The sequence below is a fragment of the Sphaeramia orbicularis genome, chromosome 16 (genome assembly GCF_902148855.1).
Source record: "Sphaeramia orbicularis chromosome 16, fSphaOr1.1, whole genome shotgun sequence".
Lineage (NCBI taxonomy): Eukaryota > Metazoa > Chordata > Actinopteri > Kurtiformes > Apogonidae > Sphaeramia > Sphaeramia orbicularis.
This window is the reverse complement of record NC_043972.1, coordinates 12353472-12379513: the sequence shown is the minus strand read 5'-3', so window position 1 is coordinate 12379513 and position 26042 is coordinate 12353472. Positions and strand designations below refer to the sequence as shown.

The following is a 26042-nucleotide window of genomic DNA, read 5'->3' as shown; positions in this document are numbered from 1 at the left end:
TAATGGTCAGTCTGTGGACGTGCGTTAAAGGGTCAGTCTGTGGACATGGGTTTACTGGTCAGTCTGTGGACGTGGGTTTAACTCCTACAGGAGAAAATAGGATCAGCACCAGATTTGAACCAAGGTTCAGTTTTTGCTGGGAGGTGTTGTTTGTCAGAGTTAGTTTTGGTTGGAGTTAATTTGGGTTAGTTTGGGTTAGAGTTAGTTTGGGTTAGTTTGGGTTAGTTAGTTTGGGTTAGGGTTAGTTTGGGTTAGTTTTGGTTAGAGTTAGTTTGGGTTAGTTAGTTTGGGTTAGGGTTAGTTTGGGTTAGTTTTGGTTAGAGTTAGTTTGGGTTAGTTTGGATTAGAGTTAGTTTGGGTTACTTATAGTAGGATTAGGGGAGTTTGGTGCTTGTGCTTGGAAAGACTTTGATGGGATGATAAAAATATCTCAGTCCATCTCATCTTCCCCTGGGGGCTGCTGCCCCCCCCCCCCATCCGACAGTCTGGAGGAAACCAGAGGAACAGGGTGGAGGAGCAGAGAAGAGAGCAAAGAACAAGAATAAATACAGATATGGCACAAAGGAGACCATCCACACACAGTCAAGTGGACTAAAGGAGGAATGAGGAGGTGGAATCAGTGACCCCCCACCCCATCCCCCAGACCCACCCCGGGTCCTGGTACTGGTCCTGGTCCGCCCCTTCCTGTCAGGCTCTATAAAACCTCTGACAGTTGACAGATACACACATCAGTCAGCTTCAGCCTTCAGTCTGTCCAAACCATCCAGGACGCCGTGGAACCGGAGGAACCGGTGAACCTGAGGAACCCAAGGAACTAGAAGAACCTGTGAACCTGTGAACCTTTGAACCGGAGGAACCTGAGTAACCTTAGGAACCTGTGACCCTGTGAACCAGAGGAACCCAAGGAACCTGTGACCCTGTGGACCTGTGACCCAGAGGAAGCTGAGGCACTGCTGTTTGAGGTCGGACTGGATCACTGTCCTGCACAGGTCAAACATGACAGACCAATCAGCTTTCATCCTCAGAGTGACCTACCTGATGATGATGATGATGTTCAGCACCGGTAAGATCAGACTTTCTCTACATTGATATGAATACGATGTGACAATAATTTGACCTTTTGTGTTTTGACATTTGATTGTGTTAGAATTAGAATTAGTGTTAGAGTTAGAATTAGTGTTAGAGCCAGAGTTAGAGTTAGAGTTAGTGTTAGAGTTACAGTTAGAATTAGTGTTAGAGTTAGAGTTAAAGTTAGTGTTAGAGTTAAAGTTAGAGTTAGAGTTAAAGTTAGAGTTAGAATTAGTGTTAGAGTTACAGTTAGAGTTAGAATTAGAGTTAGAATTAGTGTTTGTGTTAGAGTTAGGGTTAGAGTTAAAGTTAGAGTTAGTGTAAGAAATAGAATTAGTGTAAGTGTTAGAGTTAGAATCAGTGTTAGAGTTAGAATTAGTGTTAGTGTTAGAGTTAGTGTTTGTGTTAGAGTTAAAGTTAAAGTTAGAGTTACAGTTAAAGTTAGAGTTAGTGTTAGAGTTAAAATTAGAATTAGAGTTAGTTAGAATTAGAGTTAGAATTAGAGTTAGAGTCAGAGTTAAAGTTAGAGATAGAGTTAGAATTAGAGTTGGAGTTAGAATTAGTGTTAATGTTATAGTTAGAATTAGTGTTAGTGTTAGAGTAAGAGTTAAAGTTAGAGTTAGAATTAGAGTTAGAGTTGAAGTTCGAGTTCAAGTTAAAGTTAGTTAGAATTAGAGTTAGAGTTAAAATTAGAGTTAGATTTAGAGTTAGCGTTAGGTTCAGGTTCCTGTTCCTGTTTCTGTTCATGTTCTTGTTCATGTCCATCATGGTCAGTGAGTCCAGTTCAGTCTGTGGTCTGATCATGTCCATGTCCTTGTGTCTGTCCTGCTCCAGATGCTAAGTTTCAGCTCATTAACAGTAAACCTGATGCTGCCGTGGGAGACGAGGTCATCATGATCTGTAAAGGTCAGTGTCGTCCTGTTTGACTGAGAACCAGTAGAACTCTGGAAGGTCCTGAATGTCCTCATCCCGTCTCTCTGTCCGTCCATCAGCTGGAGCAGAAGGAGAAATAACCTGGCACAAGGACGGGGTGGAGATAGACGATGAGGAGAAGGTGTCCAAGGTGGACGAAGAGTCCTCCAAACTGATCCTAAAGAAGGCGACTCTGGAGGACGCAGGCAGATACACCTGTGTGTGCGAATTCGAGACTGGACACCGAGACGAGAGGGACACGCAGCTGTACGTTTACGGTGGGTAGAGGGTCAAGGGAAGGGTCAGTGGACACACACTGACCACACACTGGACACACACTGACTGCACACTGGACACATGCTAACTGCACACTGGACACATGCTGACCACACACTGGACACACACTGACCACACACTGGACACACACTGACTGCACACTGGACACATGCTGACCACACACTGGACACACACTGACCACACATTGGACACACACTGACCGCACACTGGACACACACTGACCGCACACTGGACACACACTGAGCACACACTGACCATACATTGACCACACACTGGACACACACTGAGCACACACTGAGCACACACTGAGCACACACTGACCATACACTGACCACACACTCGACACACACTGACCCCACACTGGACATACACTGGACACATACTGACCACACACTGGACACACACTGACTGCATACTGGACACACACTGAGCGCACACTGACCACACACTGGACACACACTGGACACATACTGACCGCACACTGGACACACACTGACTGCATACTGGACACACACTGACCGCACACTGACCACACACTGGACACACACTGACTGCACACTGGACACACACTGGACACACACTGACCCCACACTGACCCCCCCCCATCCTTTGTCCTTAGATGGTCCATCATTCACCACCAATAAGACCTACCATGAGTTCCTGGAGGGGAATGAGGCCGTGGTTCCGTGTCTGGTGGTGGGGAGTCCAGCTGTCGACGTCCAGTGGTTCAGAAACAAAGAGCAGATCTCCTCTGATGGTACGTCGGCACCTCCTCAGGTCATTTCCGTCTCATCGTCTGGTGTTTGATTTATTTATTTGTTTGTTTGTTTGTTTCCGTCAGGGGGGAGGGGCCAGTCCGCACAAGATTTGAATATCAGACACACATTTTGGAAATTCACAAAACTATTCAAATGAAGGAATTTCTATTGATTTAAAACAATGCAGTGGTGGAAACTAAATGGGTTTTTGTCGAAGATTGTTTATATATAAAAAAAAAAAAGATTCAATGGGTTTGAATGTTCAAGTGAGCAGGAAGTTGCAGAGGATTCAATGGGAGAGAGTCCAAACATCTGAGCCACATTTAGGCTCCAAAAAGGGTTGACAGTGTTTTTAAAGGTTAATGTTGGATCCAAGGTTCAGCCTAGGTTCTTGAACTCTTTGACTAAATCAAGTTCCACCCCTTCAACAAAGGTGTCTGACTGTTGAAGTTCAATTGGCTTTCTGGAGAACGTCATATTAACCCAAAAAGAGCCAGAACTACTTGAGTGTCAGTTCCAAAAGGACATGTTCTCTTATCTAACCTTTTCTCAAGTGGTTTATCACCATTTATTATAACATTATCTTGTGTATTTTGTATTTTATCAGTATAAATAAGATGTTTTCTATATTGAATTCACTGATCATGTAGAAGTTCATTAAAGCTCAGATTAAAGTTGATGGTTATTATATCACAATCAGATCAAACTAAATAAACAGTGTCTTTTTCAGTCCAATCTGTCATTAACTGAACATAAACCCAGTGTGTCCATCCACTGTCACTGATCCAATTCCATGGGTTTTACTGGCGAATCAATGTTGGTTGAGATGCCAGTTTTTCCATGGTAACTACGGAGCCTGTGAACATCTAAATATGGTCATATCTGATGATCATGAAAAGATGAAGAACTGTGTTTGACACCAATTATTGAAATGGACTGATAGGATTAATGGATCAACAGGAAATAAACAGTTTAGATCAGTAGATGGTTTAGGTTAAAGGAAGACGTTTGGGTCTTTAAGGGTTAAAGGTGGAGTTTAGGGTTTAGATGTAGGGTTTAGAGTTAGGATTTAGGGTTAGGGTTTAGGTTTAGGGTTTAGGGTTTTGGGTTAGGGTTTAGATTTAGGGTTAGGGTTTAGATTTAGGGTTGGGGTTAGGGTTTAGATTTAAGGTTTAGGGTCAGGGTTTATGTTAAGGGTTAGAGTTTAGGGTTGGGGTTAGGGTTTAGGTTTTGGTTTAGGGTTTGGGGTTTGGGGTTTGGGGTTTGGGGTTTAGGGTTGGGGTTGGGGTTAGAGTTAGGGTTAATCAACCATTTGAGTTTGATCACCAGACTGACAGTGACGGAGTCTCGTTGTTTGTTCAGGAGCGACTCGTGTCCATCAGAGGACCGACAATACGCTGGTAATCAGAAACGTGAAGAGGGACGATGGAGGGACGTACGTGTGTCAGGCTCAGATCAGAGGACGCCCCGTCTACCAGCAGCAGCTGGTGTCCGTGGTGGTCAACGGTCAGTATCGTCATGGCAATGGGACAACCCATCTGACATGGAGAATGTGTCAGCAGCCTACAAATGAGTAGAGACCAGTCACCTGGTCTACCTGGTTAACCTGGTCTACCCGGTTAACCTGGTCTACCTGGTCAACCTGGTCTACCTGGTCTACCTGGTTAACCTGGTCAACCTGGCTAATGTGGTCTACCTGGTCTACCTGGGAGATGAGTCTGTTTATTTCAGGACTGATTATTCACATCATAGAGACTCAAAAATTAAGATCAAAATGTGATTCTCAACTAAAAAACTGTTGAAATACTTTACAACTGTATTTTAAAACAACTTTTATGAAGTAAATCATGTTAAACTATTGACTAAAGTGGAACTGCCTCTAACTTGCCGTCGTGGTTCACCCACCAGCTCCTCCTTCGGTCCGTGTCAGAGAGGAGTTGCAGAGGGTGATGGCCGGACCCTCCTCCAACACCTCCCTTTTGTGTTTGGTCCACGGGTCCCCTCCACCTAACATCAGCTGGACCCTGTAAGAACCTCCTGCACCTGCACATGTCCACCCAGGGGTTAGGGTTAGGGTGAGGTTACCCCACTGAACCCTAACCTTAACCCTAACCCTGCTCCTGTTAGGCTACCCCACAGAACCCTAACCCTAACCCACAAATGAACTCCCTCCAGTACTCACCTGTACTTCCTGTGTCTGCTTCAGGATGGATCCACTGTCGATGCCAACAGATTGAAACTGTCCTGAAAGTCTGATTTCCATTTCCCTCTGTTAGGCCGGTGACCTTTGACCCCTCCCGTCACCTGTTCAACTCGGACCGCAGTCAGCTGACCATTCTGTCCGTTACCACGGCCGACAATGGGAAGTACATGTGCACCGCCACCAACAAGATCGCTGAGAGCAGCGCCACCACCAGGCTGGAGGTCTTTGGTTGGTTCAGCTGAGCTTCTTTAAAAAAAAACTACACAACAGTACCATAATTACACAACAGTACCACAACTACACAACAGTACCACAACAACACAGCAGCACCACAACTACACAACAGTACCACAGCTACACACCACCACCACCACCACAACACAACAATAACAACAACACACACCCTGCCATGTCACGTACAGATCACACACACAGTTGTTTTCAGAGGATTAAACAGTTGAACATGAAAGTACCTGAATGTGTCAGACTACTGCAGTACAAGTACACAGTAGTGTATAGTAGTTAGTGAGTACTGACAGGGGTGCTGTGCGGTTGCAGAGGCCCCAGAGGTGTTCGTGTCTACAGACCTGCAGAGCGTGTCGGTGGGTGGACACGTGTCCGTGTCCTGTAACGTGTCTGGACATCCTCAGCCTGAGTTGCACTGGCTCAACAAACACAACGGACGCACACTGGTCAGTGTACTACACACAACACCACACAACCCCACACACATGTGGTATATGTACGTGACGTGTGTGTGTCTGCATCAGGACTCGGTGTCGGGGCGTGTCCGGGCGGTGGACGGCGTGCTGCTCATGGATGGCGTGGTGTCGTCTGATGGCGGCCTGTACTCCTGCGTGGCCGTCAGCGCCTCAGGAAACGCCTCCAGAGATGTGGCCATCCACAGTAAGAGGACATGGCTTTCATAGAACTGGTACCATGGACCAGTGAGCCTGACCTTTGACCCCTGACCTTCCTGACCCACAGCTCAGCCCGGTCCACCTCACTACCTGTCGGTGTCTCCTGGACCCACCTCCGTGGTCTTCAGCCTCAAAGACTTGCCGGTCAGTGGAGGGACGCCCATCACCAGCTTCGTCCTCCAGTGGAGACGAGGTCCAACAGAACCATGGGCGGAGCTCACAGTTCCAGTAACAGGTACCAGACCCCCCCCCCAACCCTAACCCTAACAGGTACCAGAACCCCCCACACAACCCTAACCCTAACAGGTACCAAGACCCCCCCCCCCACACTGAATGAGTCATATTTGGTTCCTTAACTTTCACTCAGTTTGAGTTAATGATGTTGTGTGTGTGTGTGTGTGTGTGTGTGTGCGTGTGTGTGTGTGTGTGTGTGTGTGTGTGTGTGTGTGTGTAGACTCCTTATCCATTCCCTCCCTAAAGCCCTACACCTGGTACAGGGTCCGTCTGGCTGCACTGAATGCTGTTGGACTGGGACCGTTTTCAGATTCTAAAAGTGTTCGGACTCAGGGAATACGTGAGTAACACAACCATCAACACACAGACACACAACACACACACAACACACACAAACAACACACAGACACACAACACACACACAAAACACGAACACACACAACACACACGTAACACACAGACACACAACACATGGACACACAACTAGTCGTCACAACGACATGGTCTAATCTGGTATTCTGTCTTATCTGTTCTAACATCATCCTCATCCTCCATCTTCATCATCATCATCATCATCCATCTTCATCCTCATCCTCCATCATCATCATCATCATCATCATCCATCTTCATTCTCATCCTCCATCCTCCATCTTCATCTTTATCCTCCATCATCATCATCATCATCATCCTCATCCTCCATCTTCATCCTCATCCTCCATCATCATCCTCATCCTCCATCTTCATCCCCCATCATCATCCTCATCCTCCATCTTCATCTTCATCCTCGATGTTCATCTTAATCCCCCATCATCATCCTCATCCTCCATCTTCATCCTCCATCATCATCCTCATCCTCCATCTTCATCTTCATCCTCCATCCTGATGACATCATCTTCATCATCTACAGAAGGTATTTGACTGTTTACGTTTGTATTTTGAAGCAGGTGTTTCAGACAGATGTTCAAATTCAATCATATCCTCAAAGACATTCAGCACAAAATCCAGACCTAAAACTTCATCACTGTTTTGATTTTCCATTAATCTGTAAATTGTTTAATCTATAAAATGTCAGTAAAAGAATGATTTCATCATCAAATGTTCAGTTTATCGTCAAGGACAAAGAAACAGGAACAAACTGGACCTTTGAGTTGATCAGTAATTTAATTATTGGGTAGGAATCAATGAATTGATTGATGATTGATTGTTAACCCCCCCCCCCCCCCCCATCCTGATCCCTGTGGAGAAGACCCCTTCATCATGAACCATTGGACTGACTCTGCCCTCCTTCTTCTGTCCAATCACACTCACCTCTTCCAAGACTTCGTATAAATGGTTCTGAATGTTTCATTAAAGTTCTACCAGGAGGGTTGAACCTGGATGGACTTTGTTGACTGGTTCCTGTGTTCTGGGTTGGCAGGAGAACCCGACAGTCCGGTTCTGTCGCCTGGTCAGATGCGGATCGATGGAAACTCCTTCTCTGTTCCTCTTACGCAGATTGATGACGGAGGTTCTCCTCTGCTGCATTTCACTGTCCGGTTCCGACAGGTACGACCAGGACATGGAACCTCTTTAATGTTCTCCGTCTGTGTTTGTTGGTCGTACTGGATCTGACCGTCGTTCTTCTTCCAGGATAAGGAGGCAGCTGAGTGGACGGAGCTTCGTCTGTCCAAGGACGCAGACTCCATCCTTCTTCCAAACCTGTCCTTCGGCTCAGACTATCACCTGGAAGTCACCGCTGTCAACGCTAACGGTTCGTCCGTCCCGGCTTCATTCAACTTCACCATCGCAGAGCGTCCTGGTATGTCCATGTCCATCTGTCCAACAGAACCATAGGTCTGGACCCTTGTCACCATCTGTCCCTCTGTCCTCAGTGAAGCCCAGCGGCTCCATGACCAAAGGCAGTGTGGTGGGCATCGTCATGTTCATCTTCTTGGTGGTTTTCCTGGTGGTTGACGCCTCCTGTTGCTATAGAAACCGCTGTGGCCTCCTCATGTCCATTGCTGTCAAACTGTTTGGACAGAGGGTTCCAGGTCTGAAAATGATGGAGGACGGAGACGGAGCCACGAATGGGTATGAACACCAAGCTGACAGACACTTTTAACCTGTCTGTCTGTCCGTCTGGGGCCTTTGATGGCATTGTGTAACCCTAATATTGTGTGTTGTGTGTGTTTTGTGTAACCCTAATATTGTGTGTTTTGTGTAACTCTAATATTGTGTGTTTTGTGTTTTGTGTGCTTTGTGTAACCCTAATGTTGTGTGTTTTGTGTGTTTCGTGTAACCCTAATATTGTGTGTTTTGTGGAGCAGTGAGGTGAAGCTGAAGGGCTTGCCCACCCCCCGGGGCAGTTTGCATCAAGTGGGGGTTCAGACCCAGGCCACGGAGGCGGGGACGCTCCGAGAGGTCACCTGTGACAAAGCCCCCCTCACCAAACACGAGTAGGTCCATGACCCCAACACTAAACACCCTGACCCCATCCTCACTCCCCCCTAACTCTGACCCCGCCCTAACGTTAACCCATCGACAGGATGTGACGGTAACTCTGGGGTTAGGGTAAGGTGGGCTGACCCCGCCCCCATCACCATCCTGATGATAATGATGATGATGATGGTAATGAAGATTCATTTCTTTTTTGTAGGAAAACACAACCAGGCAGAGAGTTGACGTCTGGGGACGCATGAGACGGACAAGGACTAGAGACATTTGAGACCAGCTGTGATTTCATGTCATTTTGTTTGAAACATTAAAACCAACTGAAGCGTCACTGACTGGACGACCAACCCACCTGTTTGGACAACCGACTCACCTGATTGGACGATCGACCCACCTGACTGGACGATCGACCCACCTGACTGGACCCAGGTTGATGCATGTGAGAGGACAGCTGGTCTGTTTTCAGTGTCTCCGCCCACGCCGCTGTTGTCATGGTGATGACAGCATGTTTTCCTAGCGTGTACAGGGTAACAGATGTGAAATGTTTACATCCAGGTCTTTGTATTTTATTCTCTATTGTGTGATTAATGTATAGATATAGAACATATAGAATCTAAATGTACTCATCTGTCTCTAACCCTGCATATGTGTGTTTTTATTGAATGTGGCTGATCATCTCCAACTAATACTAACTTTAATGCAAACATTATGCATCATATTTATTATTGTAAACTAAATCCTCAGAAAATGACAAACTGTTACTTTGTGAAATTCTAAATTTAATCCACAAAAGACTGTTTTTTATCCTGTTTTGAAGCCGTACCTGTGATAATAGGGTTAAACATCCACACATTTATTCAACCAAATCTGATTTGATTGTGATTCATCATCTCATTATTTAGAACACGTCCAGTACTTAGAACATGTCCAGTATTTGGAATATGTCCAGTACTTAGAACATGTCCAGTACTTAGAACCTTTGGATCTTTTTGCTGTTTTTACTGTCTCCTGTTGCTTTATTGTTTGTCTGTATTTGATTAAACGTTAATAAACAGGTTTTTGAGTTCAGTTCAGTCATGTCTGATTCATTTTAAACTGGACCTTCTGATCTGAAACCAAACACAACACTTAGTCCAACATGGATCATGAACAACCCGCCTCCCTCCAAAGCCCCGCCCCCTTCCCCCTGGGTGGAGGCGGAGGTGTGGTGCGCTTGGATGTGGCTGTGGACCCCTCCCTCAGTGATCAGAGACACCATCATCCTCCTGTGTCCCCTTTATCAGTAGGCCGGTATTTAAGGATCCGGTCTGTGGACCAGGGTCTTCGCTGGACCTCATCACCTACATACAGTAAAGGGTCCACAGAGGGTGGACTAGGCTGGACTGTGAGCAGAGCAGACTCTGCCCACTGTCCATGCACATTTGAGGTTTCAGAGTCCATCCATTCATCATCCTACACTGTGTGACATCATGTCCGTGTAGGTGGAGTCCCATGGCGGTAAAAGGTTCTGTTTGTGTCTGTGGAGTCCAGCCCACCTGAACCCAGACTGTAGCTCCACCCCTCAGTCACTGGTTCTTCTGTAGGTGGATGTTTGTGTTGTAAATAAATATGTTTGTTCCCTTCAACACCTCAGTGCATTTGAGTCTCATCCATTCAAAGCCTTTGACAGGGGGAGCAGAACCAATGAAACTATAGATTCAAAGGCACCGATATCTGATGTGGGTGGTAACAGATGACTGACAGGAGGCTCAGCCAATTATTTTATTCAGACCCAATAAAATAATTGGTTAGAAATATATGAGAATTAAACATTTGTGAGTTTCAAACCTGGTGAATTGGTTTTACATTTTAGTTTGACACATGTTTATCAGGAGGATTTGAAGAATACAAAAGAAAAGTGTAAAACTGACAGATGGAACAGAAGAGCTTTAAGAAGTGTCGAAACAGTAGGTGTTCTGATCTTTTCTTTCGTTTTTCTTTTCTTCTTCCTTTCCTTTCTTTTTCTTTTCTTTTCTTTTCTTTTCTTTTGGGGTAAATACTTGTGAAGTTAAATGCACAACTATAGGAAATAACACTTTATGCTACAAATTTGTCAATGAAATAAGTCAACACTTTTCAATAAGTGATTAATTAACGTCACTTCACTTCATTCGTGTTTGTTCATGAGCATCATATGACTGACAACTACTGTCACATGACCACAACCATCCAATCACTGCCTGGTCATGTGACCTCAAAGCCTCTGTTTACCTTCTTCAGGAAGTGTGTAAATGTGTTCATTGTGTGTAGTTATGTTTATTGTGTGGTTGTGTTCATTGTGTAGTTGCGTTCATTGTGTGTAGTTGTGTTCATTGTGTAGTTGTGTTCACAGAGTTTGTATCTGTGTTGCAGCTCTACCCACCCTCGTTCTATGCTCCTAGCCCCGCCCCCTTCCTGCTGACCGCCGGCACGCGACTAGCCGTGTTTCCACCTGCGGTGTCGGACGGACACACAAACCTCAACCCGGTTCCGACCCGGATCCCCGTCGTCCAGCCCGAGGTAAGAGTGTGTGTGTTTGTGTGTAGTTGTGTGTCTGTGACAGTGCGCCAGTGTGGACAAAGTAGTGTTTTTGTACGTGACGTCAGGACGTAGCAGCTCTTCCGTAGCTGTAGCTGTACCGACAGCTGTTAGCTTCGTATGCTAACGGCTGTCAGGTAGCTTCACACAAACCCACTAAAGACACACAACAAACACACTACACACGCACACACGACACGGTGTCAAATACTGAACAACGGCTGGGTTCACAGATGTGTGCGTCCGTGTTGTGTGTCTGCTCCTCTGTGTGTCCGAGTGGGTTTGTTAAGTCTACACAACGACACACACACACACACACACACACACAACGACAAACACACAATAACAAACACACACAACAACAAACACAACGACAAACACACAACACCTATTATTATTATTATTGATATTGTTGTTGTTGCTGTTATTATTATTATCATTATTATTATTATTATTATGTCAGATGATTTATAGTATTTATAGTAGTTGTAGTATTTATAGTATTTATACAGTGTATTTCACACAGATCCTAGTACCATCTGTATAAGTACAAAGATCCTAGTACCATCTGTATAAGTACACGGATCCTAGTATCGTCTGTATACAGGGTGGGGAAGCAAAATTTACAATATTTTGAGGCAGGGATTGAAAGACAGTGTATGACCAGTTAGTTTATTGAAAGTCATGAGAATTTATTTGCCACAAGAAAATTGACATAATAGAAAATGTTTTTATTCTATGTGTCCTCCTTCTTGCGCAAGTGTTCCTCAGATATTCGGGTGACAACTTCTCCCATTCTTCTTTAATAATATCTTCCAGACTTTCTTGTAATAGTTTTGCTCATAGTCATTCTCTTCTTTCCATTATAAACAGTCTTTATGGACACTCCAACTATTTTTGAAATCTCCTTTGGTGTGACGAGTGCATTCAGCAAATCACACACTCTTTGACGTTTGCTTTCCTGATTACTCATATGGGCAAAAGTTTCTGAAAAGGTATGGATAATAGTGTTAGGTATGATTATGACATCAATATATGTTTGGTTTCAAAACAATTGACATAGTGCCTGCTGAGAAAAAACAACTAAATGTCCGTTGTAAATTTTGCTTCCCCACCCTGTAAGTACACAGATCTTAGTACCGTCTGTATAAGTACACACATCTTAGTACCATTTGTATAAGTACACAGATCATAATACCGTCTGTATAAGTACACAGATCATAGTATCGTCTGTACACAGATCACAGTACCGTCTGTACGAGTACACAGATAATAATACCGTCTGTATGAGTACACAGATCATAGTACTGTCTGTATGAGTACACAGATCATTGTACTGTCTGTATGAGTACACAGATCATAGTACCGTCTGTATGAGTACACAGATAATAATACCGTCTGTAAGAGTACACAGATAATAATAGCGTCTGTATAAGTACACAGATCATAGTACTGTCTGTATGAGTACACAGATCATTGTACCGTCTGTACGAGTACACAGATCATAGTACCGTCTGTGTAAGTACACACATCATAGTACTGTCTGTATAAATCAGTGGTTGATCAGTAAATGTGGTCCTCGACCTGGGTCTTTGCTTGGTCCTGGTTCTGGTCTTTGTCCTGGTCCTAGTTCTGGTCCTGGATCTGGTCCTGGTTCTGGTGTGGGTGCTGGTCTTGGTACTGGTCTTTGTCCTGGTGCTGGTCCTGGTTCTGGTCTTGGTTCTGGTCCCAGTCCTGGTGTTTCCAGTTCTCAGTGTAATTCTGTGAGTTGTGACATTCAGTATTTGTTCTTTTTGTCCTCCAGGTCTCCACTGGTCCACCCTCTGTCCCCCAGAGGGAGTCTCCGCCTGTCCTCCGTCCCCCAGAGGGAGTCTCCGCCTGTCCTCCGTCCCCCAGAGGGAGTCTCCGCCTGTCCTCTGTCTGTGGACTTGGTCTGTCTGTGTGTCATGGATGACACCGACGTAGAACGTGAGCTGTTCTCTGTCTTTATTTCACATGTTCCAGATGATGTGTTTTCCTCATAGACTTCATTTTCCATCTGTGTTCACATGTACTCCTGGTTTATCTGGTTCCTCTGATTGTCCTGGTTACCTGGTTCCTCTGGTTGTCCTGGTTACCTGGTTCTTCTGGTTCCTCTGGTTCTCTTGGTTCTGTTGGGTTTTCTCTCCAGAGGTGACCCTGGCTTTACTAGATGCTGCCAACGATAAAGACTGTGAGGTCCAGGAGCAGGTCTGTAAGTCCATGTTGACTCTGGGGAAACGGCAGCCGGAGCGAGTGTTGGCCATGTGTCAGGAGTACCTGCTGAAGCACCCCAAGGTACTACACACAGTACACAACAGTACTACACTCAGTACACAACAGTACTACACTCAGTACACAACAGTACTACACACAGTATTACACACAGTACACAAAAGTAACTACACACCAATGGCGGCTGCTCGTCTTTCAGAGAGGGGAAGCTCATTGTCGGCTTACATTAAAAAAAATTGTCAAGTTATTTAAACATAAATTCGGTCCTCCATTCCTTTTTAAGAAAACGGTCAGTGACCTTATCATACCAAGTAAACAAGAAAATGTTGAAATTATGTTAAACTGAAACAAGGAAGTACTATGAGTGTGTTTTATTTACAGTGCAAGAAATGAGTAAGTAATTTTGTAGTCGTTTCTCTCTTGATTTCACAGCAGAATGCGCTACAGTATTAAACTGAACAGTGAAGTGAAGGAGTAGATCCTAAAATAGCTGTCAGTCAAACGGGATTCAGCCTTTTGACTGATCCTCCAATCAGCACGTGGAAGCCCAGCGTCCAGCCCAGCTGAGCTCCGCCCACAGCTCCGTTCACCCCCAGAGATGCCGAGCACCCGGGGGTGGGACAACAGCGTGGCATTTATCCAATTACGTTCCAGTTTTGAGGCAATGAAAAAAACTGTTCCACTCAGTCCCATTGAAGTGCATGGATGCCAGGCTTCTACGGGCAAATGCACTGAGCAGAGATCGTATGAGAAAACAGCACAACGGGAATGTATGAGAAGTGAACAACATCGAGTCCGTTGATTTGTGATAAAGCTGATTCTGAACGAACTCGTCTGTGAAATGAACATGTTCTAACACATTTGTAGTTGATGAAATGTCAACACAACCGTACATATTAAACCATTTAATTTTCATAATTTTAGGGGAAGCTGAGCTTCCCTTGCAGTCTATAAGCAGCCTCTGCAACTCACAGTACACAAAAGTACTACTCACAGTACACAAAAGTACTACTCACAGTACACAAAAGTACTACACACATTCACACTCATCTGTTTGATCATCATGAAGGTATGTGTCTGTACGGTCTCCACCTGTGTGTGTGTTAGTGTGTGTGTGTTTGTGTGTGTGTGTCTGTTGTATATATTTATAGTGTGTCTGACATCAGTTGTGTGTGTGTGTTGCGTTACAGCTGGTTGTGGGTCACAGGGTTGTGGTTCTTCAGACCATGGAGCTGATTGTTGGCTGCAGGATCGAGGATGTCGGTTCTGAACGGATCAAGAGCATCATCTGTTTGGCGTCTGATGAGATGACAAGATCTAAGGTAGTCCAGGTCATTTCACTGCAGGGACACATACGTCTGTCCAAGGCTTTGACAGACATTTGGACATGTTCATCCATATGTGTTTAGACAGAACCGCTGACCCAGAGAATCTGAAGGAAACACAAAACAGTCATCAAACCTAGAACAGTTCAGTGAATCCACATAAACCTTTAAAATGTCAGTAGAACTGTTCACACTGGATCAGTTTAACACTGGATCAGTCTGACACTGGATCAGTTTGACACTGGATCAGTCTGACAATGGACCAGTTTAACACTGGATCAGTTTAACACATCAGTTTGACACTGGATTGGTTTGACACAAGGATGTAGAGTAAAGTCAGAACTGACAAAGACTTTAGTCCAAACTTTGACTGTGCTACGCCAGTAATCATTACCACACAATGTCAGTCCACATTACAGTTACTTTTCCCTTCAGTTACAGTTACTTTTCCTTTCAGTTACAGTTCAGTTACAGTAACTTTTCCCTTTAGTTAGTTACTTTTACCTTCAGTTACAATTCAGTTAGGTACTTTTCCCTTCAGTTACAGTTCTTTTTCCCCTCAGTTACAGTTACTTTTCCCTTCAGTTACAGTTACTTTTCCCTTCATTTACAGTTCAGTTACAGTAACTTTTCCCTTCAGTCAGTTACTTTTTCCTTCAGTTACGTTTCTCATCAGTTACAGTTACTTTTATTTTCAGTTACAGTTCAGCTACAGTTCTTTTTCCCCTCAGTTAGTTACTTTACCTTCAATTACAGTTACTTTTACTTTCAGTTACAGTTGCTTTTCCCTTCATTTAAAGTTACTTTTATCTTCAGTTACAGTTACTTTTATCTTCAGCTAGTTACTTTTACCTTCAGTTACAGTTCAGTTACATTTACTTTTCCCTTCATTTACAGTTACTTTTCCCTTCATTTGCAGTTACTTTTATCTTCAGTTACATTTACGTTTCCCTTCATTTACAGTTACTATTCCCTTCAGTTACAGTTACTTTTCCCTTCAGTTACAGTTATTTTTACCTTCAGTTATAGTTCAGTAACAGTTACTTTTCCCTTCAGTTACAGTTACTTTTACCTTAATTTACAGTTGAGTTAGTTACTTTTCCCTTCAGTTACAGTTACTTTTATCTTCGGTTATTTACTTTTATCTTCGGTTATTTACTTTTACCTTCAGTTATTTACTTTTACCTTCAGTTACAGGTACTTTTATCTTCAGTTACAGTTACTTGTACCTTCAGTTACAGTTCATTTACAGTTACTTTTACCTTTAGTTTCAGTTCAGTTACAGTTACTTTTCCCTTCAGTTACAGTTCAGTTACAGTTCTTTTTCCTCTCAGTTACTTTTCCCTTCAGCTACAGTTACTTTTCCCTTCAGTTAAATTACTTTTCCCTTCAAATACAGTTACTTTTCCCATCGTTTACAGTTACTTTTATCTTCAGTTACAGTTACTTTTTCCTTCAGTTACAGTTCAGTTACAGTTACTTTTCCCTTCAATTACATCACATCACATACAGAGTTCAACCTAATGTGACACCATGTCTGCATTTGTCTTTCAAACTCACCTGTCCTCCTGTCTGTCTGTCTGTCTGTCTGTCTGTCTGTCTGTCTGTCTGTCCTCATGTTGGTCCACTGCTTTGACCAGGACATCGTCCCTGATTGGCAGCAGGCGTCCAGTAACATCCTGGTTGCCGTGGGAAACAAACACATCAACGACATCATGGAGGAGATACTGAGCAAGTTTCAGCCTGGTGTCCTACCGCACTTCTACGTAGTCCAGACCCTGGCCCAGCTGTCTGAGTCCAATGGTAGGAACACACAGACACACAACAGACATACAACAGACACTAAACAAACACAACAGACACAACACAGACAAACAACAGACACAAAACAAAAGACACAAAACAAACACAAAACAGACACACAATAGACACACATCAGACACACAACAGAAACAACAGACACACAACAGACACAAAATAGACACACAACAGACACAAAATGACACAAAACAGACACAAAACAGAAACAACAGACACACAACAGACACACAGTATGTATTCATAGGTTCAAACCCTGATGTGAACCTGTTAAACCCTGACGTAAAACCCTGATATGAACATGTTAAACCCTGTCGTCAACCCTTTAAACACTGACGTGAACCCGTCAAACCCTGACATGAACCTGTTAAACCTTAACGTGAACATGTTTAACCCTGTCATGAACCCGTTAAACCCTGACGTGAACCTGTTAAACCCTGGAGTCTAAAGAGGAGCTGGTTCATATGTGACCATAAAACATAAGGCGTTCTTATTTAAAATTCACAAACTAAAACAGTTCATTACATCAGTGAGTTTGTTCAAACTAAATTCTTGTAGAAATAAATGTGATCTTTGGATCCGTTGAAAATGTTTCCTCCTTCTAACCATCAGCTGTAGTTTTGTGGTTTATTGTTGAGGACTTTGGAGAAGTAAGTGTCAGGAACCAACATGTGCAGAGTAATAACATTCATACTTTATGAGTTTGTGTTATGAGTTTCATCCAAACCTGAAAACAAGTAAAGCAACAGAAATAAGTGAACTGTTACATAAATGACGTGTATTCAGTCTGAAGAACATCCACAGAAAAGATGTTTGTCCTGGTGTAGTTTAGTTGCAGTTTAGTTGTAGTTCAGTTGTAGTTCATTTGTAGTTCAGTTTAGCTGTAGTTTAGTTGTAGTTCATTTGTAGTTCAGTTTAGCTTTAGTTTAGTTGTAGTTTAGTTGTAGTTCAGTTTAGTTGTAGTTCAGTTGTAGTTCATTTGTAGTTCAGTTTAGCTGTAGTTTAGTTGTAGTTCAGTTGTAGTTTTTTCGGTTACTGCTGATGTCACAGATCCACAGGTTGGTCCTAAACCACCATTCCCTTCTGTTCTTTGTTCTGGTTCTAGTTTATGGAATGGTTCCATTCCTGAATGCCATCCTTGGAACCATGCTGCCCATGCTGAATATGGCCAAACACGACAACATGAAGTGGGTGTTCTCCTCAGGTAAGAACATCTGGACCTGTGGACGACTGGACCTGTGGACAGCTGGACCTGTGGATATGATCCCATGTTTCAGATCCTTCAGCAGGTCCTCGTCCATGTTTACGTCCAGATCCTCGTCCACGTCCTTGTCCCATTGTGTGAGGGGTTCAACGTCCCCCCTGTGTGTGTTGACGTCTTCCGTCTCTGTTGTTCTCTGTCTTCCAGCTCTGGCTCATTTCAGTGACAGTATCCTGGAATACCTGGCCAATCTGGACAAAGCTCCGGATCCGACTGTCAGGAAGGACACGTTCTCCAGTGAAATGTCCGCTGCGTTTGACGTCCTGTTCAACCACTGGTTCCAGAGCAGAGACTCAAAGGTACGACAGCAGATCCACAGCTCTGACAGAACCTGACCTCAGACTGATGGAACTGACCTCAGACTGAAGGAACTGACCTCAGACTGATGGAATTGACCTATGGAACTGACCTCTGACTGATGGAACTGACCTATGGAACTGACCTCAGACTGATGGAACTGACCTCAGACTAGTGGTACTGACCTATGGAACTGACCTCTGACTGATGGAACTGACCTATGGAACTGACCTCAGACTGATGGAACTGACCTCAGACTAGTGGTACTGATCTATGGAACTGACCTCAGACTGATGGAACTGACCTATGGAACTGACCTCAGACTGATGGAACTCACCTCAGACTGATGGATGGAGCAGAACCTCCATCTGGTGAATGGAACAGAACCACCATCCAATGTCAGGAGTGGTAGTGTCTTTAGGTCAGTGGATGAAACTAGAACTGTATGATCTTTGATCTTTGATATTTATCTGTAGGTTTTATTTCATGGATCCACTGAGTCTGTGATGTTATTGTCTGTTAGTTTTATTTCTGTTGTTGTTTACGCTCATTCTTAAATACAGACAGAATTCCTACTTTAATGGTATTCACTTGTTCATCACATCGACCACCGTCTAAATGCATGGGTCTCACCTTCATGTATCTTTTCCCTTTGTGTTTCTTGGTGTGTTTTTTATGGATCATGTTCTGGTCTGGGTCCTTCAGCTGTGAGTCAGGTTCTAAAATCAGCCTGTAATGAACCTGGAGAACACTGATGATGGGCAGTTTCCACTGTGTGGTACCGGTTCCACTCCACTCTGGTGCCAGATACTACTCTGGTACCAGGTACAGCTCTGGTACCAGGTACTGCTCCGGTACCAGGTACTGCTCATCATGAATGTATTTAACTGACCCATTGATTTACTGTCCACTTCAGAATCAGGTTTGGTTCAAATGTTGGGCTGTGCATTGACAACTCCGACCAATCAGAGGTCTGCGGTGATTACATCACACATTTTACAGTCTGTTCACCTGTTTCTTAACCTCAGCCAATCAGATACTACAAAAATAGGACTGGGTACCAGATTCCAGGTACTTTTATGTCCAGCCGGTACCGCATCATGGAAACACAGCAATACCATCTGGTGATGGTTCTAGTGTTTGGTGATGGTTCTAGTGTTTGGTGATGGTTCCAGGGTTTGGTGATGGTTCTAGAGTTTGGTGATGGTTCCAGGGTTTGGTGATGGTTCTAGTGTTTGGTGATGATTCCAGGGTTTGGTGATGGTTCCAGTGTTTGGTAATGGTTCCAGTGTTTGGTAATGGTTCCAGTGTTTGGTGATGGTTCCAATGTTTGGTGATGGTTCCAGGGTTTGGTGATGGTTCTAGTGTTTGATGATGGTTGGAGTGTTTGGTGATGGTTCTAGTGTTTGGTAATGGTTCCAGTGTTTGGTGATGGTTCCAATGTTTGGTGATGGTTCCAGGGTTTGGTGATGGTTCCAATGTTTGGTGATGGTTCCAATGTTTGGTGATGGTTCCAGTGTTTGGTGATGGTTCCAATGTTTGGTGATGGTTCCAGGGTTTAGTGATGGTTCTAGTGTTTGGTGATGGTTGCAGTGTTTGGTGATGGTTCTAGTGTTTGGTGATGGTTCCAGGGTTTGGTGATGGTTCTAGTATTTGGTGATGGTTCTAGTGTTTGGTGATGGTTCTAATGTTTGGTGATGGTACCAGTGTTTGGTGACGGTTCAAGGGTTTGGTGACTGTTCCAGTGTTTGGTGAGGGTTCCAGGATTTGGTGATGGTTCCAGTATTTGGTAATGGTTCCAGTGTTTGGTGATGATTCCAGGGTTTGGTGATGGTTCTAGTGTTTGATGATGGTTCCAGGGTTTGGTGATGATTCCAGGGTTTGGTGATGGTTGTAGTGTTTGGTGATGGTTTAAGTGTTATGTGATGGTTTCAGGGTTTGATGATGGTTCTAGTGTTTGGTGATGGTTTTAGTGTTTGATGATGGTTCCAGGGTTTGATGATGGTTCTGGTGTTTGGTGATGCTGTTGCCTGGGTAACTGTAACCCCACTCTAACTCTGTTCCAGCTGCGTCTGATGGTGGCGGAGGCGCTGGGGTCCATGTGTCACCTGATGGGCAGCGAGAAACTGGAAGAGCAGATCCAAAGACTGATACCAGCCATCCTGTCCCTGTACAAGAAACACAGCAATGAGTACTACATCATTAGTAAGGTACTAAACAGACACGAGTACTACGTCATCAGTAAGGTACTGAACAGAAACGAGTACTAAGTCATCATGAAGGTACTAAACAGACACAAGTACTACGTCATCAGTAAGGTACTAAACAGAAATGAGTACTGCGTCATCAGTAAGGTAATAAACAGACATGAGTACTTTGTCATCAGTAAGGTACTAAACAGACACGAGTAGTACGTCATCAGTAAGGTACTAAACAGAAATGAGTACTGCATCATCAGTAAGGTACTAAACAGACACGAGTACTACATCATCAGTAAGGTACTAAACAGAAACGAGTACTACGTCATCAGTAAGGTACTAAACAGAAACGAGTACTGCGTCATCAGTAAGGTACTAAACAGAAATGTGTACTACGTCATCAGTAAGGTACTAAACAGAAAAGAGTACTGCGTCATCAGTAAGGTACTAAACAGAAATGAGTACTACGTCATCATTAAGGTACTAAACAAACACGAGTACTACGTCATCAGTAAGGTACGAAACAGAAATGAGTACTACGTCATCTGTAAGGTACTAAACAGAAACAAGTACGGCGTCATCAGTAAGGTACTAAACAGAAACGAGAACTACGTCATCAGTACTACTAGAGAACTAGAGTCTGGTGAAGGCCCTGTCATTGGAGTCCTCCTGGACCCAGTCCAGTGTGGATCCATGTGGTCTCCAGGTCTAGGTTTTGTTGTGATGGTTCTTTGTGTCTCCAGAGTCTGTGCCAGGTGTTGGACGCCTCTGTGTCCATGAGCAGCCGAGTGTTGGAGACGCAGGTGGACGGACTCATGTTCGCTCTGCATCAACAGGTACCAGTCCACCACCAAGACCCAAACAGACACATTTAGACCCCACCAGATCCATTTAGACCCCACCAGATCCATTTAGACCCAACAGACCCATTTAGACCCCAACAGACCCATTTAGACCCCACCAGACCCCACCACACCCATTTAGACCCCACCAGATCCATTTAGGGTGTATTCACACCAGGAAAGTCCGATAGTTCACTTGCTTTGGTCCGGACCAAATTTTTTTTTTTTTTTTTTTTAATTTGGTGCGGTTCGTATTCACACTGTACAGTTTTGTAAGTGGACCAAAATCTGTAAACAAAACCACGTGTGCTGAGGTCGTTCATCCATTGGACAGAAATGAGCAGTGTCCATTAAAGCGCTCAGTCCAAAGTGAAAGGACAGAATCATGGAAATTTTGCGTGCTGTTTTTGTTATCGTCATAGTGGTTTTTACAGATGCAGACGTTTGCACAAGTGTTTGAGCAGCAAGAGCGTTTGATGCAACGTCAGGTTTACAGTATTGTAGAATTCATTTCTCAATGACGAAGACACAGGGCAAGACGGCTATGGAGGACAGCGCTCATGTGTGCACATCATGTTGTGACTGCTGGTCTGATTCACGCAAGACAGAACAGGTCTGAAGTGTGAATTCTGCTAGTTTATGAAAAGACTGTTCTCCAAAAGCATTAGTGCTCCGTACTGCTTACCTATGCGCATCTATCCTATATCACCGTTGAGTTTAGCCAGGGACAGAATTCCTTAACGCAGGTTAAGTTTGCTGGGGGTGATGAAGTCGTTTATTATTTTTTATTTCAAGCACAACAGACAAATCTAACCGTCATCCTAATCATTCTCTCGCTGAACAAGCTGAAAACGTCGGAGTTTTTCTGTGTCCTTTCTATCAGCTGTGTTATATGCACATCTGCCCAGATGTCCAAAAGGCAGCGTGTCCTTTCGAGCTCCAAGTTTGACCACGGCTCATTTTCAGCTCCGTAGCCTATCCTCACTCTGAGCGCTTCTCTGGTAAAACTCTGTTGTCCATAATGCTCGACGCACGACGGGAGCTCGTTAGGTACAAAAAACCCAACTGTGTCGGATCGGGTCCGGTCTGCTTTCACACCTCAAACGAACCGCACCAGGGTTCGTATGGAACCGCACCGAGACCACCTCTTCAACTGGGTCTCGGTTCGCTTGTTTGGTCCGGAACAGAGTTCGGTGGTTTTTATTCACACCAGCCCAAAAGGTCCGAACCAAGGGAGCAAACGAACTCTGGTCCGTTTTCAACGGACCAAACAAGGCAGACACATTTAGACCCCACCAGATCCATTTAGACCCCACCAGACCCATTTAGACCCGTCTAGACCCACTTAGACCCGTCCAGACCCATTTAGTCCCAACATAGAACCGGAGGCCATAGAGAGGTTCCAACATAGAACTTAGAGTTAGCATATGTAGAACTTTTCTGTTGAACTTAGAGTTGGCGTACCCAGAATTTATTCTGTAGAACTAAGAGTTAGCGTATGTAGTGCTGAATAGGGTGTGTGGTCGGGGGGTGCAGTAAAAGGTGGAGGTGTGTGGTGGGGGTTTGTGGTGGGATGGGTGTGTGTGTGTGTGGGGGGGTGGTAAGGGGTGAGGTTGTGTGGTCGGGGTTTGTGGTGGGTGGGTTTGTGTGGTGGGGGTGGGGTTGTGTGTGTGGGGTGTGGTGAGGGTGTGTGGTTGGGTTGTGTGGTGGGTGGGGTTGTGTGGAGGTGGTCTGTGGTGGGTTTGTGTGGTGGGGGTGTGTAGTAAGGGGTGGGGTTGTGTGGTGGGTGGGGGTGTGTGATGGGTTGTGTGGTGGGGGTGTGGTCACTCATCACGGTCCATGTAATGTGAATGTAATGAACTGTAAACCGTGGTCATTGTGTGTGAGTGTTTGTGATGTAGAACCGCTCATACTAGATGAACTCCTCTGTACAGTCCAGGGCACTGATCTATTGGTCTCCCCCAGGTGTCTGCTCCTGTGGATTACAACAACCCCCCCACTGTGAAGAACCACAACGAGGTCCTGCGCTGCTTCAGTTTGCTGGGTACTGGAGCTCTGTGTTGAAACTCCACTTGTGTGTTCTAGTTCTATGTGTTCTAGTTCTGTGTAGTCACATGCCCAGTACTGAGGCCTTCCATTAGTTTCCATTAGAGACTCCATGTCCTCCAGGATCATTCAGTCCACTCCACAGTCGGCCTTGTCTCATGTTTTCTTCTCCCTTCAGCCAACGCGTTCCCGGACCGACTGGTCATGTTCGTCCTCCAGAAGTTGGAGAACAGTAATGAACGGAGCAGAGTTGGTTCTTTGGCTGTTCTCCGACATCTCATCAACTCCACAGGTGAGAAGAGACGTCCACCAAACACAGAAAACAGAGGGAATAAACAAACAGAGGGAATAAACAAAGAGAAAAAAAACAAACAGAAAACAGACAGAAAAAAACCAAACAGAAAACAGGGAATAAACAAACAGAAAACAGACAGAAAAAACAAACAGAAAACAAAGAGAAAAACAAACAGAAAACAGGGAATAAACAAACAGAAGACAGGGGGAATAAAAAACAGAAAAACAAACAGAAAACAGGGAATAAACAGAAAAAAACAAACAGAAAACAGAGGTATACACACAGTATATACAACAGTATGTACACAGTATATATACAGTATACAGGGTGGGGAAGCAAAATTTACAATGAACATTTAGTTGTTTTTTCTCAGCAGGCACTACATCAATTGTTTTGAAACCAAACATAATTTGATGTAATAATCATACCTAACACTATTATCCATACCTTTTCAGAAACTTTTGCCCATGAGTTATCAGGAAAGCAAATGTCAAAGAGTGTGTGATTTGCTGAATGCACTCGTCACACCAAAGGAGATTTCAAAGATAGTTGGAGTGTCCATAAAGACTGTTTATAATGTAAAGAAGAGAATGACTATGAGCCAAACTATTACGAGAAAGTCTGGAAGATACTATTAAAGAAGAATGGGAGAAGTTGTCACCTGAATATTTGAGGAACACTTGCACAAGTTTCAGGAAATGTGTGAAGGCAGTTATTGAGAAAGAAGGAGGACACAGAATAAAAACATTTTCTATTATGTAAATTTTCTTGTGGCAAATAAATTCTCATGACTTTCAATAAACTAATTGGTCATACACTGTCTTTCAATCCCTGCCTCAAAATATTGTAAATTTTGCTTCCCCACCCTGTATACACAGTATATATACAATATATATACACTATATGCACAATATATATATACAGTATATACACAATATATACACAGTATATATACAGTATATATAGGTACATCTAAAAATTTTAAATATCATGAAAAAGTTTCATATTTTTTGTCACTCATTTCATAAAGTCAAACCCATATATTATATAGACTCATTAGACAGAGAGTGAAATATTTAAGCTTTTTTTTCTTGAAATTTTGATGTTTGTCTTACAAAGAATGAAAACCCAAAATTCAGTGTCTCAGAAAATTAGAATATTCCATAAAATCAATAAAAACTGGATATTTTAAACATAAATGTCAGTCTTCTGTAAAGTCTGTTCATTTGTCTGAACTCAGTAATTGGTTGGGCCTCCTTTTACATGAATTACTGCATCAGTGTGTGGTGTCATGGAGGTGATCAGCGTGTGGTACTGCTCAGGTGGAATGGAAGCCCAGGTTGCTTTGATAGTGTCCTTCAGGTCTTCTGCATTGGTGGATCTGCTGTCTCTGATCTTCCTCTGGACAATCCTCCATAGATTCTCTATGAGGTTCAGGTCAGGTCAGTTTTCTGGTCCATCAGTCACAGTAGCACCATGGTCACTGAACCAGCTTTGGTGCCTTTGACAGAGTGGGCAGGTGCCAAGTCCTGCTGGAAAATGAAATCAGCATCTGCATGAAGTTTGTCAGCAGAAGGAAGCATGAAGTGTTCTAAAATGTCCTGGTAGATGGGTGTGTTGACTGCGGACTTCAGAAAACACAGTGGACCAACAGCAGCAGATGTCATGGCAGACCAAACCAGCACTGACTGTGGAAATTTCACACTGGACTTCAGTGTGGATTCTGTTCCTCTCCACTCTTCCGTCAGACTCTGGGACCTTGATTTCCAAATGACATGTAAAATGTACTTTCATCTGAACAGAGGACTTTGGACTTTCCACAGAGAGCAGGTTATGTTCATGGAGTCAGTTGCCGTGGTGACAGACTCAGTCAGTTACCGTGGTGACAGACTCAGGGTTTGACTTAACCCTGTGTCTGGAACAGAAAAGCCTGAGTTTCCCTCCTGTCAGGGTTCACATACTCAGAGTTTCCACAGAACTCTGTTTGTGGCCTGGACCAGGGCCCAGACCGGGGCCTGGAGGTAAATGTGCTTGTGCTTGTGACAGATTGAAGAGTTCCTTTGTTAAACCTCAGTGGAATCATGTGAATGTGGGGTTCTCTATAAACCTGTGTTCTTCATGTTCCTGTTACAGATTCACTGATGGACAGTAAGAAGCTGCTGATTCTGGCCAGTATCAGACAACCCATGGCCGACCACAGCAACAAGGTCCACACCACACATCAACTGTTCTCATGGTTCCTGTTGGTTTTTGTTGGTTTCTGTTGGTTTTCTGTTGGTTTCTGTTGGTTTTCTGATGGTTTTTGTTGGTTTCTGTTGGCTTTCTGTTG

General features: G+C 43.9%; 3 protein-coding genes across 4 annotated transcripts in view; all 3 read left to right on the top strand.

The window, feature by feature from the left end:
* The first annotated feature begins 684 nt into the window (after nt 1-684).
* ncam3 (neural cell adhesion molecule 3) lies at nt 685-9890 on the top strand. 2 transcript variants are annotated; one of them, XM_030158912.1, is made up of 17 exons: nt 690-1063; nt 1903-1974; nt 2061-2258; nt 2897-3034; nt 4398-4541; nt 4944-5061; nt 5312-5466; nt 5797-5930; nt 6009-6144; nt 6226-6393; nt 6613-6732; nt 7300-7302; nt 7810-7937; nt 8022-8190; nt 8264-8462; nt 8699-8827; nt 9028-9890. In XM_030158912.1, the coding sequence occupies exons 1-17, from the start codon at nt 997-999 to the stop codon at nt 9068-9070; spliced, it is 2121 nt and encodes a 706-aa protein (XP_030014772.1). In that variant the 5' UTR covers nt 690-996; the 3' UTR covers nt 9071-9890. The 2 variants fall into 2 exon arrangements, with proteins under 2 accessions (XP_030014773.1, XP_030014772.1); XM_030158913.1 differs by lacking the exon at nt 7300-7302 and having other exon boundaries at nt 685-1063.
* Nucleotides 9891-9960: 70 nt separating this feature from the next.
* The window catches only part of LOC115435289 (maestro heat-like repeat-containing protein family member 1), a 30992-nt gene continuing 14910 nt past the window's right edge, over nt 9961-26042 (top strand). The window contains 14 exon segments of the mRNA XM_030157593.1: nt 9961-10206; nt 11214-11360; nt 13183-13309; nt 13549-13694; nt 14822-14953; nt 16597-16759; nt 17880-17978; nt 18183-18334; nt 20399-20578; nt 20744-20902; nt 21274-21366; nt 23338-23416; nt 23597-23710; nt 25847-25920. Coding sequence (XP_030013453.1) covers nt 9961-10206; nt 11214-11360; nt 13183-13309; nt 13549-13694; nt 14822-14953; nt 16597-16759; nt 17880-17978; nt 18183-18334; nt 20399-20578; nt 20744-20902; nt 21274-21366; nt 23338-23416; nt 23597-23710; nt 25847-25920 — 1911 coding nt within the window.
* Nucleotides 11245-26042, top strand: part of LOC115436166 (maestro heat-like repeat-containing protein family member 1) — a 77121-nt gene continuing 62323 nt past the window's right edge. Inside the window, 2 exon segments of the mRNA XM_030158936.1 lie at nt 11245-11360; nt 13183-13291. The gene's annotated coding sequence lies outside the window, so the exon portion shown is untranslated.

What these genes read in the sequence shown, in the direction of transcription:
- ncam3 (XM_030158912.1), top strand. Translation starts at nt 997, where the DNA reads ATGACAGACCAATCAGCTTTCATCCTCAGAGTGACCTACCTGATGATG. An exon ending in CCTAACATCAGCTGGACCCT is followed by an intron (nt 5,062 to 5,311) that starts GTAAGAACCTCC and finishes TCCCTCTGTTAG; the next exon opens with GCCGGTGACCTTTGACCCCT. An exon ending in GCCCCCCTCACCAAACACGA is followed by an intron (nt 8,828 to 9,027) that starts GTAGGTCCATGA and finishes TCTTTTTTGTAG; the next exon opens with GAAAACACAACCAGGCAGAG.